General features: G+C 39.0%; 1 protein-coding gene across 1 annotated transcript; it reads right to left on the bottom strand.

Annotated features, from left to right (window-relative positions):
- Positions 1-3,413: 3,413 nt before the first annotated feature.
- Positions 3,414-14,292, bottom strand: LOC143847335 (CBS domain-containing protein CBSX6-like). Its single transcript, XM_077356130.1, has 2 exons — positions 13,682-14,292; positions 3,414-4,503 (listed from the first exon to the last, which is right to left on the bottom strand). The coding sequence occupies exons 1-2, from the start codon at positions 14,029-14,031 to the stop codon at positions 3,630-3,632; spliced, it is 1,224 nt and encodes a 407-aa protein (XP_077212245.1). The 5' UTR covers positions 14,032-14,292; the 3' UTR covers positions 3,414-3,629.
- Between the last annotated feature and the right edge of the window lie 4,930 nt (positions 14,293-19,222).

The following is a 19,222-nucleotide window of genomic DNA, read 5'->3' as shown; positions in this document are numbered from 1 at the left end:
GAGAGAGAGAAGATGATTGCAGAAAGGGAGAAAATATTTTTCCCCGTTTTCTTCCTCTGAGTGGGGTTTAAATAGAGAGAGAGGGGGAGAGAGAGAGAGAGAGAGTACGGGGTAAAGGGCGCACGTCAGCACGTGTGTGGCGTTTGAATGGTGGAGATTGGCACACGTGCTCGGTGATCAGGACCGTTGATCTGATGTTCCACCATAGGATGATCCAGTGGATCCAAGTCCCATGAAAATCAACGGGTTGAAGATATCCTTAATAAATAGCATCTTTTTTTTTTATCAAGTTTGATCAATGGTCTAAAATCATCCAATGAGAGTGGGGCCAACTATCATTAGATGATTCTAGACCTTTGGGAATTCAAATATGGAGATAACCAGTACTTTTCCATAAAGTACAGTGGGACTCACTTATAGGATGATCAAAACCGCTCATTTGTTGGGCCACGAAGTAAATAGCAGTACCCCATTACCCCGATGATCCTAACCCTCCAATCTGTAGAGGTTTCCATAATGTGCAGTTTCTCTACGGATCGGAGGGTTAGTATCATCCAATGGAAATTATTTTAGGTTGGCCCAACAGATGAACAGTTTGGATCATCTTATGAAGTGGGCCCCACTGCTATATAAATAAAATCCGGTCAATAAGGTGAGTTTTTATTTTGACTTTTCTTCCATGCTTGCTTTTGTCCTCATGCTTATGATTGCTTATGATATGCTCTCCGGTCAATAAGATGAGCCTATGAATATTTTGGCTTGAAGGTTCCCAAAAGTAGGGGTGCAACTCAGGTTCACCCTGCACCCCGGAAAGAGCATAAAAAAAAAATCGGGTCGGATTGGGTTGACTTCGGGTCAAGGTCGGGTTGAGTTTTCCCAACCCAGGTTGAGTTCCAATCGGGTTCGGGTCAATGCCTTGGGCAAAAACCCAACATTTTTTTTATCATTTTATTTTTTAGTAAGATAAGTCGGGTTTGGTCAAGTTGGGTCGGGTTGAAGTCGGGTCTGGTCGGGTTGAACCTCGTCGGGTTTGAACTCAGGTCAGGTTGGGTTTAGGTTGAGTAAATGGTTCCTCGGGTCGGGTTTGGGTTGGCCTCCCAAATCCAACCCGAGTTGCATCCCTACGATCTGAGGAACCCTTTATTATAACGTGAACCCGATCCGTCCCGAGTTCAACCCGACCCAACCTAACTTTTTAAGCTTACTAAAAGAAAAAATAATAATAAATGTCGGGTTTCACTCGAAATGGGTTGCCCAAGCCCTCAACCTGAACCAGACCCGAACTCAACCTGGGTTGGGAAAACTCAACCCAACCCAAGTTGCACCCATATCGGATCAGGTCAGGTCGTGGAACTTCATCGGGTTGGAAATCGGTCGAGTAAACGGTTTTGGGTTGAGTAAATGGTTCCTCAAGTCGGATTCAGGTTGGCCTCAACCCGACCCGACCCGAGTTGCCCCCAAGCATGAAAAAGAGTAATAAGCCAAAAGGCAGGTACATGGTAGGACCAGGCCCATTAGAGATCCACTCCCTTTTTTTTATAATTAGGACAGCCCCCTCTAGTGTATCTATGACTGCTCTTTTACACTAGAGGGGTTGTCCCAGGTACAAATAGGGGCCAAATATATCATTTCTCTACTTTATTCTTCTTTGATTTCCTTCCAAAACGATGGAAGCTTTGAAGTGCCCAAGATTCAGATTGAGAGGTCCATTGCCTTCTGGGGTCTAGACGTTCATATTTGGTTGGAGAGCATATCATAAACCAACCAATACACGGGCCCATAGTTCGACTACTATTCGTGGCCCATGCTATGTATAGATGTAAAATAATAGACTCTACTCTATCAAAATTGTGGACCCAACTAATACATAGGTGGAGATCGTGGGACCCACCCCCATCAAAACATGAGGTTAAGTTGTGGGTCGCAACCTAGACATGGATTTTGGCGGAGATAGTGGACCCCACATGGGTGTATAATGGTGGGGTCCACTATAATGCATGGATTTTGTGAAGAGTACGTGCTACCATATCAGAGTGACAGGGCCAACCATAGTAGCTATGGAGTGGTGAAATTAAAAAGAAAAAAGATGAAATTTAGCCAAAAGATGAAAGAAGTCTTTGATCACTAGGGGCTAAAATGGGGCCCGGCTTTAGAGTTCACGTGTATTCTCTCTTGTTGTACTTGTCTTAAGTTTTGATTTCAAAGGTATCATGTGCTTGTTTGTTCGGCCCCCTTCTTTGGCCATTGTTCTAAGGTTTGGGGCATCGTCTTCTCCCTTTTATTGTAACATCTTTCTTTAATCAATATATTGGTAGGGGTCCGCCTAACCCCAGCTTACCGATAAAAAAAGAAAAAAGATGGCCGTCACCTACTAAAAAGGAAACGACTATTTGTTGCAGTGCGAAATGTGGTGGTCTGTACATTGCTAGAATAGGATTTGGATTTACAAGACCTTTTTAAATAATTTTCAATTTCTATAACTGAAAATGTATTTGCGAAGTTCATGTTTAATTCCAAAAACGCATTTAATTTGAAAAAAATTGTGGACCTTTAAATTATTCATATTTTTTAAGTTTAAAATGGGTCTTTAAAATTTAGAAAAAGTACCGACTTGTCCCGAGAACTTTTTTCAATTATTGGCAGAATATGGATTTGAGTTATTGAAGGTATTATATGCTAAACAAAGCAGGAAAATGCCTACAAAAGACCACTCATGCATGCTGAAAACAATAGGAATTATTCACATTGTAAAGAAAGAAAAAATCACGCGGATCTGATGGTTTGGATCATTTGATCTGTGTGATAGTTGGGCCATAACCCATCTATGTATTTATTAGACACTGAATTTTCATGTAAAATGGGGTCAAACAAATTTTACACCCCCATTTTTATGTGGAAAATGGGCATAAAATTTGTTCCATACCCTATAAGGAAAATCAAATTTCACTAGAGAGAAGCCAGCAAGCACAATGGAGACAAAAGACACAAAACCCATGATCATATATTTGAAAGATCCGGAGCAAAAGCAAAAAGTTTCTGTTGGAAAAAGATGATTTGGGAAAGTTCACTAAGCACAAAGCATTACCACAATGGATCACCCCTCTGTTTGACGCTATTAAATTCAACTTTGATGGGACCTCCAAAGGTAATCCTAATCTTACCAGGGGCAAGGAAAAAAAAAGGAAAAAAAGAGTAATGGATGCAAATAAATCAGAAGCAAAAAGAATTACTAATTAGATTGAGCATATTGATCATTCTGTTTATAGGCAATCGCTTCCCTATGTATTGAAGTTTTTTAGATGTATTTCTAGCTTTGTATGCAGTTTGTTGTAGGAATATCTCATCCTGTTCATGTACATATGTTTTCTGTTTGCAAATTACCAATTCCAAAAATGATCCAAAGCAAAAAACAATGAAGATGAAAGACCCAAAAAGGAATAGCTACTGTCACAGTTTCAAAATAAGAATTCAAACCATATGTCCATATAACACATCCAAACCCAAACTTCCTAACAATATGTATAACCCCCAAATGCAGTGAGTCAAATTGAAGAAGAAAAACTAGAGAAAGTTAAAGAGAGAAGGTTGTATGATATAATCAAATTCCCATCTCCAAACCCTTCTCAAAATCAAGGATTTGGAACAACTGAACTGGGTTGTTTGATAACCGCAGAAAGTATATCAGTATAACTAACAACTCCAACCAAAGTATCCTCTGACCCAGCCTCAGTAACCCAAACATGGGTCGCTCTGTGAGAAAGCATCTGTGCCATGAGAGCAGCTAAAGAGCTTGTGACCTTACATGTCAAAGGCGCACTCCTCCCTCTGTACATACTCCGCCCGTGGCTTATGGCCGAGCTCGCCTGATTACTAAAGAACCCAATACTCCGACTAGAGAATTTCCTCAACCTCAAACCACTACTAGTTCCAGTATCCTCCCCAAGAGAATTGATAGAAAAATTGGGAAATGATGTAGGTGATGTATGATCTTCTGAGCCCATTACAAATTGGCCCGCGGAGAGGTTGGCCAGAGCCCAAGCAGCGGATAAGTAATCACATTTCCATAGTTTGGTTGCTGAGATTTCTCCTATGATTTTGTGTTCGCCATCAGTGTTAGACTCAATTACGGCAATGGCACATGGGTCTTGGGTGAGCATTCGAGTGGCTTCGAGTGCGGGGGCAGAAGCGTCTATGTAGTTGTAATTCGAGGTGACGGCTCCGAGGGAAGAGATGGAGCATAAAGGGAGCGGGGCCAGTGCGCCGAGGCAGCCAATGATGAAGCGGATCACGTCTTCTCTTGAGAGGCAGCAGAATTTGGTGTCTGTGGGGGGCGATGGAAGTCTGTTGCTACTTGTGGCAGCATTGCCTGAACTGTCGAGGTTTTTGAGCCACTTCCCGTTGTAAAGAACGGAGAAGCGCTTACTCATGCCCTTCCACGCAATGCTCTTGGGAACGAGAAGGCGTAGTACACCATGTTTCATCATCTCGAGCGCATCTATCAGCCTTGCAAGGCAGAAAGAAATCAGAAGGATAAGAACAGGGAGTTGAAAGCCATGGGTTATTGCTAGAAATAGGATTTAATCAGCACAAAATTAATATTCCCATTCAATGTAAATTTTGAATTTGGATAGCAAACATTATACTTCTATACTGACCCAAATTGTGATTAGTGCCAAAACACAAACTCAAGACAAGAATCAACACCAAAAACACTAATGAAGACCCTAGATAACCAAAGCCATATATTGAAGCCAATCACAGCAATCAATTGAAGGTGAAACCAGGTTCACAGCCAAATCTTGCATCCAGATTCCAGACTCAAACCCAAAATTAGACCCTTTATTCCCTTCTGTAAAACAACATACAGAAAATATACACAATAAATACCATATGCATAAAGGAAATGGGCGAAACCAGGCTCTATGAAGACTAAAACTTGTAGCTCAACTAGAAGTCAGCGCTTTCTTTTTGTTTTTGGTCATTAATAGGAAGGGATTTTGCTAGACCATAAAGGGCACAACAGCCAGCCAAACACAAAGACAATGCCTCAAACAAGCCAAAAGATGGAACAACAGCAACACCCAATGGGGCTGCTCGGCACTGGGATTAATTTATCCTGGATAGTTCTCTGAAAATGAAAGAGGGCTAGGGTGTTTGGGATAGATGTGAGATTTGGGAGAGGGTTGGGGTGTGTCTGGGATATATGGGTGATTTGGGAGAGGTTGGGGGTGTTTGGGCTAGATGGGATGGCTGGAAGATTTGGGAGAGGATTGGGCTGTGTTTAGGATAGATTGGGGATTTGGGAGAGGATGGGGTGTGTTTGGGATAGACAGGAGATTTGGGAAAGGGTTAGGGTGTTTGGGATAGCTGGGGGATATGGGAGAGGCTTGCGCTGTTGGGAGAGAATTGTTAAGAGTTAGTGCCCTAAAAACCAGTGTATTTTGCTTATTTATTCATAAACGTTTCATTTCATGACATTTATGGGGATTGTTTAATAAATATGTGAGATGTGCTTACTACATATTTGTCCTTAGGGAGCAAAGTAGGAATACCATGCTCAAGGATCCTGGGGAGCAAGGAGATATGGAATTCTAGTTCTTCGCAAACCTTATGGGGCCGTTTGGATACGCGGATTTTAGAATCCAGGTTTTTAGTTTGAAAATAGTGTAAAAGATGGTTCATGATCAAGCTATTGCATGCTGTCCTGGCAGCGTTTCTTGGATTTTAAGTAAGAAAACCAGGTTTTAGAAATCTCATGATGGGGGAGAGGTTTCTAAAACCTGGTTTTCTTACTTAAAGTTAAAATCCAAGAAACACTGCGGGGACAGCATGCAGCAGCTTGATCATGAACCATCTTTTACACTGTTTTCAAACAAAAAACCTGGATTCTAAAATCTGCGTATCCAAACAGCCCCTAATGCTCCGTTTGGTTGCAAGTAAAATTTTTATCCTAGGAGCTTTTTAATCCCAACAGTGAAGTCAACGGTATTTGCTAGGTTTTTTTTCCCCCTACAATTCCTAAAATTCCCGCCAAAATTTAGGGGTGTCACTACAAAATATGGGAAGGGAGGAGAGAGAGGGAAGAGAGAGGACATCATTCCCTAGGAATGAAAAAGAGGGGACAAGGAGTCCATGTCATACTCATAAGCAATCATTACAAGAGTGGGATTAAAAAAATTCTAGTGCTAAAAGGCAACCAAACATGGGATGGGACGAAAATTTTACTAAAAACTTCCTAGGTTTTAAATTTTACTGGCAACCAAACAGACTAAAGTTCCTGGTTGGGGTCGAGATTGGACATCTCCACCTGTACACAACCAGCGCGCCAAGGTTACCTGGAAAGCGGTTCGTTCCGGAACGCGGTACGGGAACTGGTACGGGGTACGATGGTAGCCCGGTACACGACACGATGAGGGTCGGCTAAGAAGGCTTGCTATTTCGGCCCACTGGTCGATTTGGAGCGCAAATATAGGTCGCTCTGGTACTATATATATATATATATATATATATGAGTTAAGTGAAGCTACACATACGTGTAGCTAACTTAGCTACACCAACGGCTTAAAATACAGTGGGCCCACATTGTTTGGGTGATCCAAACCATTCATTTGATACACCCTCACATTGATAGGATGTGCCCAAAAAATCAGCTCCATAGGATCATCCCCACCCTTCAAACTGTGGAGGCAAAAATGGACAGATTTGTGAAGGTTTTTACGCGTCCATTTTTGCCTCCACAAATCGTAGGGTTGGGATGATCCTATAGAGCTGATTTTTTGGGCACACCCTATCTATATGAGGGCCCATCAAATGAATGGTTTGCATCACCCAAACAATGTGGGGCCCACTGTATTTTAAGCCGTTGGTGTAGCTAAGTTAGCTACACGTATGTGTAGCTACACTTTTCTCTCTCTCTCTCTCTCTCTATATATATATATATATAGAGAGAGAGAGAGAGAGGAAACTGTTGGTGAGCTTAAGCTCACCAAACTTATGGTGAGCTAGCTTGCCCAATCACATGGGTCCCACATTTTAGGGAGTGATCCAAACCATTCATTTGCAAGGCCTTATCATAGATAGGGTGTGTACCAAAAATCAGCTCCATAGGATCATCCTAACCCCTCCATTTGTGGAGGACAAAAATGGACAGACTTCATCTATGTAAGGGACTTTCAAATGAATGGTTTGGATCATCCTAACAAAGTGGGCCCCCATGTGATTGGGCAAGCTAGCTCACCATAAGTTTGGTTAAGCTCACCAACAGTTTCCTCATATATATATATATATACAAGAACTATAGTCCATACTACGTACATTTAATAAGCAAAACCAAAAGCCTGTGTATGCCATTCATATATATTCAAAATGAAAATTCTAGTTCTAATCCAATCCATAATATAAAAATTTCAACATCTCCAAATATCAATAAATTAAGTACCAACATAAATCTTAAGGAAAATGATATGGAGACTGAAAGTACCACTTAGCAAGGGACCTGCAATGAGAATATGCCATGTGTGCACAAAAAACAATCTGTTTTTGTTGATATTCCTAAATCTAAGGCTGGCACACGTCACTTGTGATATTGTGGCGAGAACCCATTTGTTCCGTCCCCTTTTCGGTGGTACTCTCGGTTTCCCTAGCATTACTCAAATCTTAAATGAATGCAAACAGAAAATAACTATCAAGTTCTGAAATAAATACATAAAAACATGAACAAACTAATAAACTATCGTGCAACTCTCTTTTCCTAGTCCGCCGAAGTGTTATCTCTCTCTCTCTCTCTCTCTCTCTCTCTCTCTCTCTCGGGTCATCCGGGTTGTCAGTTTTGGCGATTCGGGTCGCAAACGACCCACATTTCGGGTCGGCAACCCCGTATCTCGGGTCGGAGGGTGGGAGGCGACCCTAGTAACATTGACCAGCACCAGTTTCGCCTACATGCACGTGTTGTGGAGTGGCTTATCTTAGTCACTCAGGTAGTGGACCCTACGCAAGAAGAGTAGGTGCGGCAATGGGATTGCACACCGAACAGCAACACATTAGAATAGCCTGTGGACAGAAGATAGTAAGGCTATTCTACCAGACAAGACCCTTTACATGTCCTTTGACCTAAGAGATCATATTGGTTTGTGGGCCCGTCCTTCACCCTTGGTCTATCTAACGGTGGTTCTTTTATGGATCACCTAAGAGTAGTGTTCGAATGTTGGACAAACCTACGAGGCTAATAGGGCTACCCGACATTGAATTCTCTTCCCCAATTGTTGGGAAATCATCTCTAGTTTTGGTCAGAGTAGTAGACCTATAAAATTACCTAGCGATGTGGATTTGATAAAAGGTTTATCAAATGATTTACAAAATATTATTTTGAAATGGTTTTGCAAATGCATTTACAGGCCCAAACTGCTTGACTGAAAGGTATGCAATGAGTGGGCTCAGGGGGCAGTGTATGTCCACCCCCTGTAGGACCCAACTCAATAGATGTGGAAAGGAGACGGGACTTGCATAGGAACATGATGATCTGACGGTTATCTTCAAGATTACGTCTCAATTGAGGCCACTGATCCAGTGCTATTGTAGTTTTAACTACGGAGCAGGATCGCAGTGGGGCCCATCCTTGGGTTCTGCAGGATCGATCGTTGAGTCCCTGCAACGATCCCACTCAAAACTCGAATGACCATTGATATCCTTAGGATAGGGGTCCCGCATTTTACTAGATTGCATAGACGAACTAGTTCCGTTGCATTTGATGCAAAGGGAAAGATTTACATAGTTCTAATGGTGTATATATACTATGTGACATATTTGGAATACCAAATTAGTTAATTGTTAACTGAGGGGTATTTAAGGAATAATAAATTATTTGGATGGAGCTTTTATCCATTGGATGGGAGGATTTTTATTTAATTGAAGAATTAAATAAGGTTTTTACTTAATTGGGAATCAAAGTGGAAAACCACATAGGATGAAATTGGGTGGGCCCCAATGCAAAAAACGCCCCATGCAATTTTCCATATCTGATTTGTTTTGTTTTTCATTAAATAAAATCTAGCTCATATCTTTTGGAGAAAAAGAAGGAAAGGGAATTTTTTTATTAGAGAGAGATTGTAGGAGATCTTTTTGGAGATTTATTAGGAAGCCAAAAAGCAACCCATGTTTTCTCATAGGTGGGAACACACCCAAGTTGGCTAGGAGAAAACGTCCAAGTTTTTTTAAATTTATATCCCACAATATTTGTTTCCTGTTTGGAAAAGTAACGTTAGCTAGTTTTCCAAATTGAAACCAATTATGAGAGAAACTCTTGGAAACCTTTTCAAGTTGGAAACCTAACATTATAAAAGACCAAAAGGGGGCGTTTTCTACTTAAAACACTGATGGAGATCATGTTTCCCCTTGCTCTAAAAAACGCCCAACTTTTCTCTCTCTTCTTCTATTTCTCAATTCTAGTTCTAGTTCTTTGAAAAAATAAAAAGCTCCATCAAAGAAATTTTTATTTCCCATTCAATATTCTGATATAGGTCGGAATACATCTGAGAATAAAAGTTATTGTCCATCCCTTTGTGCAAAACAAACGAATCCATCGGTTGGACTTGCGGTGCCCCGGCGATTGGATCGTTTGTAGCCATTCGAGGAGTAGATCAAGCATACGAATCTTCGCAGCTGTAAGTAAGGTAAATTATTTATTCTATGTTTTATTTTGATCACCATTAGATCATTTAGACCCTAGGATTCCTGAGCTTAAGGGCAAAATCGTAGAGAAAATTTTGTCCTATGTGATTCCTAGTTGCACTACGCATAGCAATTTTGCACAGGGTTACAACCCTTCTAACAAGAATGAACAAACTAATCACCAAAACCCTGTATATTGAAATCTCCGGGCTGAACTGAGATTTCAATATCCATAAAATTCCCCTTCCCTACTAATCTCTGCACTCCTTACCTCGTCCCCCCATTCTCCGTTTTCTTTTGGCAGTTGACAAAAAACAAATGATCGATCTTCCCTCCTCACCTCTGCCCCCTTCCTTTTCCTTCCCTTCTCTCCACCCTTTCTTTCCCTTCTCTTCTCTGCCCTACATGTACATACGATGAACTATTGACCCAGCAACCGGCGATAGACCGGTTGTCGAACACAACAGGGATAGCTATCCAGGAATCCCCGTGCCAAACAGCCCCAGTCAACTTGTCTGGAACAAAATTTAAAGGCAAGAAACAGAATCACTCACAAAACCAAAAGCTATATCAATAATCAAAACCAAAAGGATAAAAACAACTACAAACTCTATTTTATTGAAATTTTATTGAAATAGATAACAATAAATAAGGCCATCACACTTCCATTCCTTGACCAAGCTTTGGGCTATAGCACTCTCAAGTCTCAACAATGAGAAACAGAGTTCTAAGTTTCCTTCAACAGTGCATTCCCTACAAAAAGGAGGGAAAATAATAGTGTTGAGACTTTCAAAGGACATAATAAGGCTAGAATCGAAGAACAAAGCTGGCATCATAACCGGTAATGAATCCAGGACTGAAGTTAGAGATCCAATCTCTGTGAGGGGAGTACAAGTCATAAAGAGCAATGGATGAAAATCAGATCCAAAATTCCAAAAGCTATATCTACAGTCGAGTACCAAATCAAAACAACAAGAAGCAACAACAACAAAATTTGGTATCAAGATAAGGATCAGAGCAACAGCAATTAACACATCCAAAGTTCATAATTGGAATCTGAAACAACATAAAGAGCATATCACCATAAGAATTTATGAATCAAAATCAAATTGAAATTGATAATTAAAACCAAAGATAGAAGAGTGTTTCACCATCCAGAATGGAGAAAAAGAAATGACAACTGGGAAATCCGAAACCAAATAATAGTAACCAAAAAACACACAGGACCTTCCAACATTTCAAAAAATTGTTACCAACCCAGTATAAAAAATTCAAGACTACAAAAATGGAAAAAAAGAGAAGCAATATAAAGAAATTGAACAAAGAGAAGTCCCGATCTTTCCCATCCAACCAAACAAATAAAACAGGGTATCAGAAAATAAAATAGAAGAAGGAAAAGAGAGAACAATAAAAAAGAAAAACCCGGATCAAGAAAACCCAATCCTCGGCCAAAATGGTAACAGAATACTAGAATACTGAGTAAAAAGTTAAAAAGAGCAAAAATCAAGATTAGAGCACTAAAATCCTAAATCTGTACATTCTTTAAAAGAAGAAAAAGGATTTTATACAGAAAATACGAGAGAAAAGGAGTGGTGGGGATTCAAAAGCTAATTCATAAATAAATGATCAACAAACAAAGCCATCAATTTCCAAAAAATAAAAAGAAACCAGATTCTTACACATCCCATCACCAGAACTATGAGATCATAAAAACACACCAAAATCAAAATAACCCAGATAAAAAAAAAAACTCAGATTCACAATGAAAAAAAAAACATTAAAAGAAAAAAAAAAAAAAAAACCGAAGAGCACGAAATTTCACCATCCAATCCTAGCTCACCACCTAAAACCCAATTTCAAAAGCTAATTCCTAAATAAATGACCAACAAACAAAGCCATCAGGTGCAAAAAAAAAAAAAACCTGATTCTTATACAACCCATCACCAAAAATTAGCCCTGATCATGTAAGTTCAAGTCAAGTAATAAAGTCAGGCACGCACGAAAAAATCAAGCTTGAAGGCAATCGAACCCTATTACGTACAGGACTACGCGAGCCTAAAGAGAGTTCAGTCTACAGCACTAGGTTTGATTCAACCTCTCTTTCCTTCTCAAGCGGAACAGATTCTTGTCTTTCCTTATCAGGTAGGTTAGATAATGATAGCTAATGATATGTAGAGCTATAATTGCAGGTGAGTGAACAGGAAACGCGTTTTTCAAAGTATTTGCTCAAAAAATGATGAGAACCGCACTATCTGATTCCGTTGAAGAAAGTTGGTAGCTTTCTCTTTGTATGTGTGCGCGTGCATGGGTGGGGGTGCGGGGGCTCCTTCAATCAAACTCTCCCTGAGACTAATGCAACTCATGGGCATAAACTATAAAGATGTTCATCAGTAGAGGGCATCTCACCATCCAATGCAACCTCAGCACCTAAAACCCACTTTCAAAAGCTAATTCATAAATAAATAATCAACAAGCAAAGCCGTCAATTAGAGAGAGAGAGAGAGAGAGAGAGAGAGAGAGAGAAGAAGAAGAAGACACCAAGATATAAAAAAATCTCGGTTTCAAAATGAGAAAAACACAAAAAAAAGACCCAATACCCCGCAGAAAAAATCAAGATTAGAAATCCCTTCATACTCAATTCAGAAAGAACACTAAAATCCTAGATCATGAAAGTAGACTCATCAAAAGAAGAAAACTGATTTGATACACAAGATAAGAGAGAACCATTCTCACAAAAAAAAAAAGATGAGAGAAAAAAGGTGATGGGGATTCAAAAACTAATTCATAAATTAATGATCAACAAACGAATACGAAGCCACCAATTACAAAAAAAAAAAAAAAAACCAGATTCTTATACAACCCATCACCAGAACTATGAGATCATCAAAGAAGACCCCAAAGCCAAAATAACTAGGATAAAAAAAAACTTGGATTAACCAAAAAAAAAGAACCCAAAAAGAAAAAAGACCCGGTAGCCAAGAGCACAAAATCTCATCATCCAATCCAAACTCACCACCTAAAACCCACTATCAAAAGCTAATCCATAAATAAATGATCAACAAATAATACCATCAATTACGGAAAAAAAAATTTTAAGTTGCAAGGGGTTAACTGTTACATTTTCTATTGTAATATGGCTTAGAGGCAAGGTTTTATGTCTTCTTGTATCTTGTATTTCTATTAATAAAATTTAAGGTGCCACCCTGGGTTCCTAGATAAATTCCTGTCTAAAAAAATTACAAAAAAAAAAAAAAAAAACCAAACAAACAAAAAGAAACCAGATTCTTATACAACTCATAACAATACCCATGAGATTATCAAAGACACCAAAATCAAAATAGACCAGATTAAAAAAAAAAAACAACTCAAATTAACCATGAAAAAAAAAGACTCAGTACCTCGGAGCAAAAAATCTCATCAACCAATCCAAACTCACCACCTAAAACCAACTTTCAATAACTAATTCATAAACAATTGATCAACAAACAAAGCCATCAGTTACAAAAAACAAAAGAAACTAGATTCTAATACAACCCATCACCAAAAACCTGAGATCATCAAAGAAGACATCAAAATCAAAATAACCCAGATAAAAAAACCAAAATTCACAACAAAAAAAAACACAAAAACAAAAAAGAACCAGTAACAACTAACCACGTTCAACAGCTAATTCATAAATAAATGATTAACAAACAAAGCCATCACTTACCAAAAAAAAAAAGAAAAAGAAACCAAATTCTTATACAACCCATCACCAGAACCATGAGATCATCAAAGAAGGCACCAAAATCTCACCACCCAATCCAAACTCACTACCTAAAACCCACTTTCAAAAGCTAATTCATAAGTATATGATCAAAAAACAAAGCCATGAGATTCTGATACAACCCATCACGACAACCATGAGATCATCAAACAAGACACCAAAATCAAAATAACCCAGATAAAAAAAAACCAAATTCACAATTGAAAAAAAAAAAAACACAAAAAACAAAAAAGACCCAATAAAGCCCACCTCGTTCCGGGATCAACAAACTTCAAGAGAGAATTATTCGGCACAACAACCTCCGAAATGGGTGTCTTCATAGCCTTGTCCCGATCCTGATCCTCCAAACCCCCTTCTCTGGCCAAAAACGTCACTATATCAAACGAATTAACAATCCCCACAAATCTCTGTTGCCTAAAAACCCCATTCTCAATAAAACTATTGTGTTGTTTCCTCTTCCAAACGGGTATTCCACCCTCCATACATTCCCCAATAGCCCTTATCGCCGAATCGACCGTTTCGGTCTCAAAAAATTCTACCAGCTCAGGTTTTCCAACCGTTAGATCTCCGATCACATGGTAGAGAAAGACTGAGGCCATGAAGGAGATTAGTATTGATAAAAAAAAAATAGAGAGGGGAAAAGAAAGGATAGGGCTGGTATTATAAAAGGGTGTGGAGTAATATGAGGAGGAGGAGAAACCCGGCTATGGTTTTTGGAGGGTTGAGAAAAAAAGCCATTGGAGGCAGAAGCCCATGAAAGGAAAGGTTTCCGAGGGAAATGGAGAGAATTCCGAGAGAAAATAGAGATTGGGAAGGAGATGGAGGAAGTGTGGGGGCGGCCCAAGAGAAGACGATCAATGATTGAGAGAGAGAGAGAGGCCTTTATGGACATTAACATGCACCTGTGATACTTAAGCCTCTACTGATAATTGCACTAGCTCATCTTGTCTTTTATGATTTAAACAGTTGTTATTTCCGTTTCTAAAAAGAATTAAACCAATTAAACATAAAAGACAAGTTGAGTTTGTGCAATTATCAAACAGTAGTGTCAATATCAACAACGTATTTAAAACCTTATAAATTTTACATGTGACTGATATTGGCACTAGTATATTTTGATAAGTACACTAATTCAACTTGTATTTTCGCTTTAATAAACTTTGACAGCTTGTTAAATAGTAAAAGACAAGCTGGTTTAGTTCAATTATAAAAATATGGTAGTGCCAACATTAGTAGCCATTGGTGCCACAATTGCCAATTGAAAAGAAAGGATTTCCACGGGAAATGGAGAGATTTCCGCCGAAAACTCGGAAAGTTGATTTTTTTTTACGGGGAGGGTTGATTTTGCTGATCATTCATTCCCCCTTATTTTAAGGGAAATTTTATCAGCACCACTGTATTTTGATGATTGATGAGGGCACTCCTCACTTTATTAAAAGTACGGTATAGCCCTCACCATAGGATGATTCAAACCGTCCATTAGATGGGCCATAGCCTAAATAGGATGTGCCATAAAAAATCATTTCCATAGGCGATCCTAGCCCTTCAATCTGAATGTACGAGAGAGAGAGAGAGAGAGAGTTGATTTTTCTATCTATGATTATTGATTCCCTGTTTTTTTTATGTGTACCCATGGACATCACGACCAAGAGCCCACGAAATTTAAAACCTTACAAATTTTACATCAAATTGATATTGGCACCACCACGCTTAGATAATTGCACTAACTCAGTTTATCTTTTATTTTCAATTTGCTTGAGTTCTGAACATCTTTAGCAAAACGTGATATCGGGACATGAACAAGCCCCCGAGTAATTTAAAACCTTATAAAATTTACAGGAACCTAATAATGGCACTACCACATTTTGATACTTGCATTAACTCAATATGTCTTTTCTTTTTTTGGGATATGTAGTCAGCAGGGAGGGGGCAGGAATTGTCCAACTTCTTCTTCATTCATCGAAGAAAAGGCCATGGCTGAGGACGAGAGGAGGATGAGAATGTAGCCGAGGATGTTGTCTGTTCCCTCATGACAAAGTGACAAAGTGAGCAGTGAAATGAATTTCCATTGCGTAGCAAATCCCCATAAAATAATACATTTTCCATCTTAATCAGGTTTTATGCTTTCTTGTTTATGTAATAGGTATAAGAGTCAAATTGATTGCTTGAATTTTTTTAAGATTGATTCACATAGGAAAGGGAAAGGAGACTCAGCAATGACGCTTTCCTATAGTTGAGGAATCACATGCACATATTCCAAATGAAAAATTACATGTGGAGGGACCACTTATTTTCCAGACCTTATGGTTTTTCTATAGGGAAGTGATATTTACGCCCCTTTCCATCACCAGGGACACCCAGCGACAGTGTATCAATGACTAAAGGGGTGCTAATGTACTTGACGTCAGAAGAATCAATGACTAAAGGGGTGCTAATCCAGCGGGCTTGATTGCCACGTACACTGGTGATGAAAAGGGGCATAAATATTACTTCCCTTCCCTTTTTAGATTGTGTGTGGCCGTACAGTCTTGTATTTTTCAAAAAGTATTGTAGGCCGCACTCCATAGGATGATCCAAACCATCCATTTGTTGAACCGCAAGGTAAATAGGTTGTGCCCCAAAGCTTCATTTTCACATGATGATCGTAACCCTCTCATCTATAGAGGTTTCGATCATCCTATGGGTTTTAAATCATCCTATGGAGTGGGCTGTACCATACTTTATGAAAAGTACTAGCCTATGCAGCAACACGACAGATTTTATACAGAGTACTTTTCAAAATGTACAATGGGGCCCACTTCAAAGAATGATCCAAACCATTCATTTGTTGGGCCACAACTTAAATAGGTTGCACCCGTAGATCATCTCCATAGGAAGATTCTAACCCTCTGATTAGTAGAGGATTTCCATAATGTGCACTCCCTCTATAGATCGGAGGGTTAGGATCATCCTATGGCGATGGTCTATCATCCTATGAAGTGGGCACTACTGTACTTTTCAAACACATAGCATATAAAAACTTGTAAAACCCTAATTTGAATGACATAATAATAGAATTCTTTGTGTGTGCCAATCGTAACTGATTTAATTGAATATTTTTACAAATTTTTAAGTTAATTAAATAAATAATAAATATTGAATTAATTAATTAGAGTGTGTAACAGGTTAATATAAAAACACAAGACAAGTGAGAAGAGTCAAATGCTGGGAAGTTGGACAGAGGAGAGGAGAGGCCAAAATTTATGAGAAGAAACCTCCTTTGATTAGTTGTGATTGCCTTATAAAGTGACAGATCTAAAAGTATCTTTTGGGGAAGAATGTGTCTAGGTAAGATATTTTTTAAAAAAATGGAGAGAGAATGGTTGGCTTGACTCCTTAATAAGGTAAGAAAGGATTTTTTTATATTGATTTTAACATAAGAATAGTGTTGAGTTAAAAAAGGAAAGACCTTTGTAAACATAGGGTATACGTTCAACATATTTTTTTTATATGTTTAAAATTTGTACGCTAACGTCATGTTTGGCCACCGTACAAAATATCCCATGGAATATTTGTGGCGTCCGTTCTGAGAAATAGTTAGAAAAGGAGTTAACTGAGTTAATACCGGTAAGGAGAGGAAGAGCTGGAGCTGATGGCTTTCAGTCGAGTGTCGACGCGGTCGTTCGAAACCGGGAAGGATGCACCTCTGGTGTACCAGCTGTCGTGCCCACGGTAAACGCTGGGTAGCAAAGTGCGGAGAGTTGAGAAATGTGTGGGACATCTAGAGACTTGCCCTGCTTGGTTGCTTGAAGTTGTATGGGAGATTAGTAGATGAAGTGGTCAGAGGGCAGAAGACAAGTATGAAAGATTGGGAGAAGAAATGCGGAAGATTGGTATGGTGGTGTTTGGTTACACAGTAATCCGCGAGAAGATTAGCATAAGATGTAGGGTGCCATTACCAAAATGAAGGGTGGAAGAGAGAGAAAGGGAGAAAAGAAAATAAGACAATAACTTCTTTAGAAGTTGTCTAGTGGTCAAAGGTCTAAATGACAACCAAACATCTCCGGCACGTCCACCTAAGATAAATGCAATAATGATGTTTAGAAGTTGTCTAGTGGTCAAAAGTATAAATGACAACCAAATATGCTTTGGGAAGATCTTTGGAAGATCTCGAGCACTTGAAACTCCTATAATCCCCCCAGAATGAGCAACCAAACACAACATAAAAGGTGGGAGTGGGGAGAGCGTGAAAAGCTCCTAAAACGAGGAAAACATAAAAATATGATTATGAACCGACTCAATTATCTACGCACTTTCCACACAGTTGTGCCCTGAGTATTATCGGGAATAAATTTTCATGGTTGCCAAACATGGCCAAAATGTTTATATTTGCCTATCTTTGTTAATAGTTATACGTAAAATGTGGCAAAGATGTAAACACATGAATAAACGGAAGTCTCCATTTCAAATGAATAATGATATGGTAACCGATTTTGGGATCAAGAGTGGAACCGAACAAATAGTCTCTCAACACATTAGAAATCTTACCCTTGATTTTTGGTTTTTTCCCATGAAAATGGCAAACTACCCCTCCCATGCCATGTAAATTTTTTGTGGCTCTTTATCCTTGTATCTATCATTGCTCATGTAAATTTCTCTATAGCTACTAAAATACCGATGTAATTTTTTATGGCTAATTAAATACCTTACATTCTGAATCTCGACTCTAAATATTTTGTCATGAAAGCATGCATTTTTTGTATGAATGGTGTTCGCACATTGCCCTCGTTGTGTTGTCGTTGATTTATAATTAGAAAACTTCGGTGGCCCCAAGGTTATTTAAATCATTGTGAATTTAAAATTTTCTTTAAATGTGAAGTGCGTTTAAATGAATTTTTTCATGGCCATTCAATATTTGATATATTTAATTTTATCTTTAAATTAATGGCATAGTTAATGGCTTCCAAAAACATTCCATCTGCAAATAAAGATTAAATAAAGAAGAGAAGTGATATTTTCACCCCATTTTTTTCCTTGGGCCACGCCCCTTCTAATGTAAAAAGAGTAGTCCTAAATGCACTAGCAGGGGTGTGGCCAAGGACGAATTGGCGTGAAAATATCATTTCCCATTAAAAAAAAATGAGACCTAGTAGGGAACATGTTCTGTAAAAAAAGAAAAAAGAAAAAGGGTTTGTGTTATGGTAATGGAAATGCTTTTTTGGGTACAGCCTATTTATGTTGTTACCTGCCCAATGGACAATTTGGTTTGTCCTATGGAGTGGGCCGTACAGTACCATATGAAAGCAGAGGACTACCTCTCGGATCTCTACAGACTTCTATAGTGCCTCTTGAAAAGAGTTCCATAAGACCTGAACCCTCACTGATTTGTTAACCCGCTCCGCTGCTAATACTAGGATTTTCTCTCTGCGCCCCATCAACATGAAGTATGAGCTCACTAGCCTTTTACCCAGCATTTGTGAGACTTCTTAGAACGAACACAGGTATGACCAATATTAAAGACCAAGACGAAACATAGTACCATACTCGAATCTACATCTCCCCAATCTTAATGATTTTTCCGACTTGGTGGTGGAAAGGGGAATAAAGCATGACTGCGAACTACACTAAGGTTCATATAAACTTTGTTAGCAGGGAAAACAATTGATGAAAGCGCATGCATAAGGGAAGGAGAAAGAAAAAAAGGAAAAGGAAATGTTAACCTAGCCCTCCTCCTTGTAAACCTAGATCGGAGCCTCGGAGGGCTAGGTTCATCTCTCTCTCTCTCTCACTGTTTTTTCATTTTTTTTATGA

Source organism: Tasmannia lanceolata, unplaced genomic scaffold (assembly GCF_043159265.1).
Source record: "Tasmannia lanceolata isolate RefF3 unplaced genomic scaffold, GAP_Taslan_0.1 ptg000015l, whole genome shotgun sequence".
Lineage (NCBI taxonomy): Eukaryota > Viridiplantae > Streptophyta > Magnoliopsida > Canellales > Winteraceae > Tasmannia > Tasmannia lanceolata.
Note: the sequence above shows the minus strand (reverse complement) of the source record. Positions and strands in the feature narration are given on the sequence as shown.

What these genes read in the sequence shown, in the direction of transcription:
- LOC143847335 (XM_077356130.1), bottom strand. Translation starts at nt 14,031, where the DNA reads ATGGCCTCAGTCTTTCTCTACCATGTGATCGGAGATCTAACGGTTGGA. An exon ending in TTTGTTGATCCCGGAACGAG is followed by an intron (nt 4,504 to 13,681) that starts GTGGGCTTTATT and finishes CTGCCTTGCAAG; the next exon opens with GCTGATAGATGCGCTCGAGA.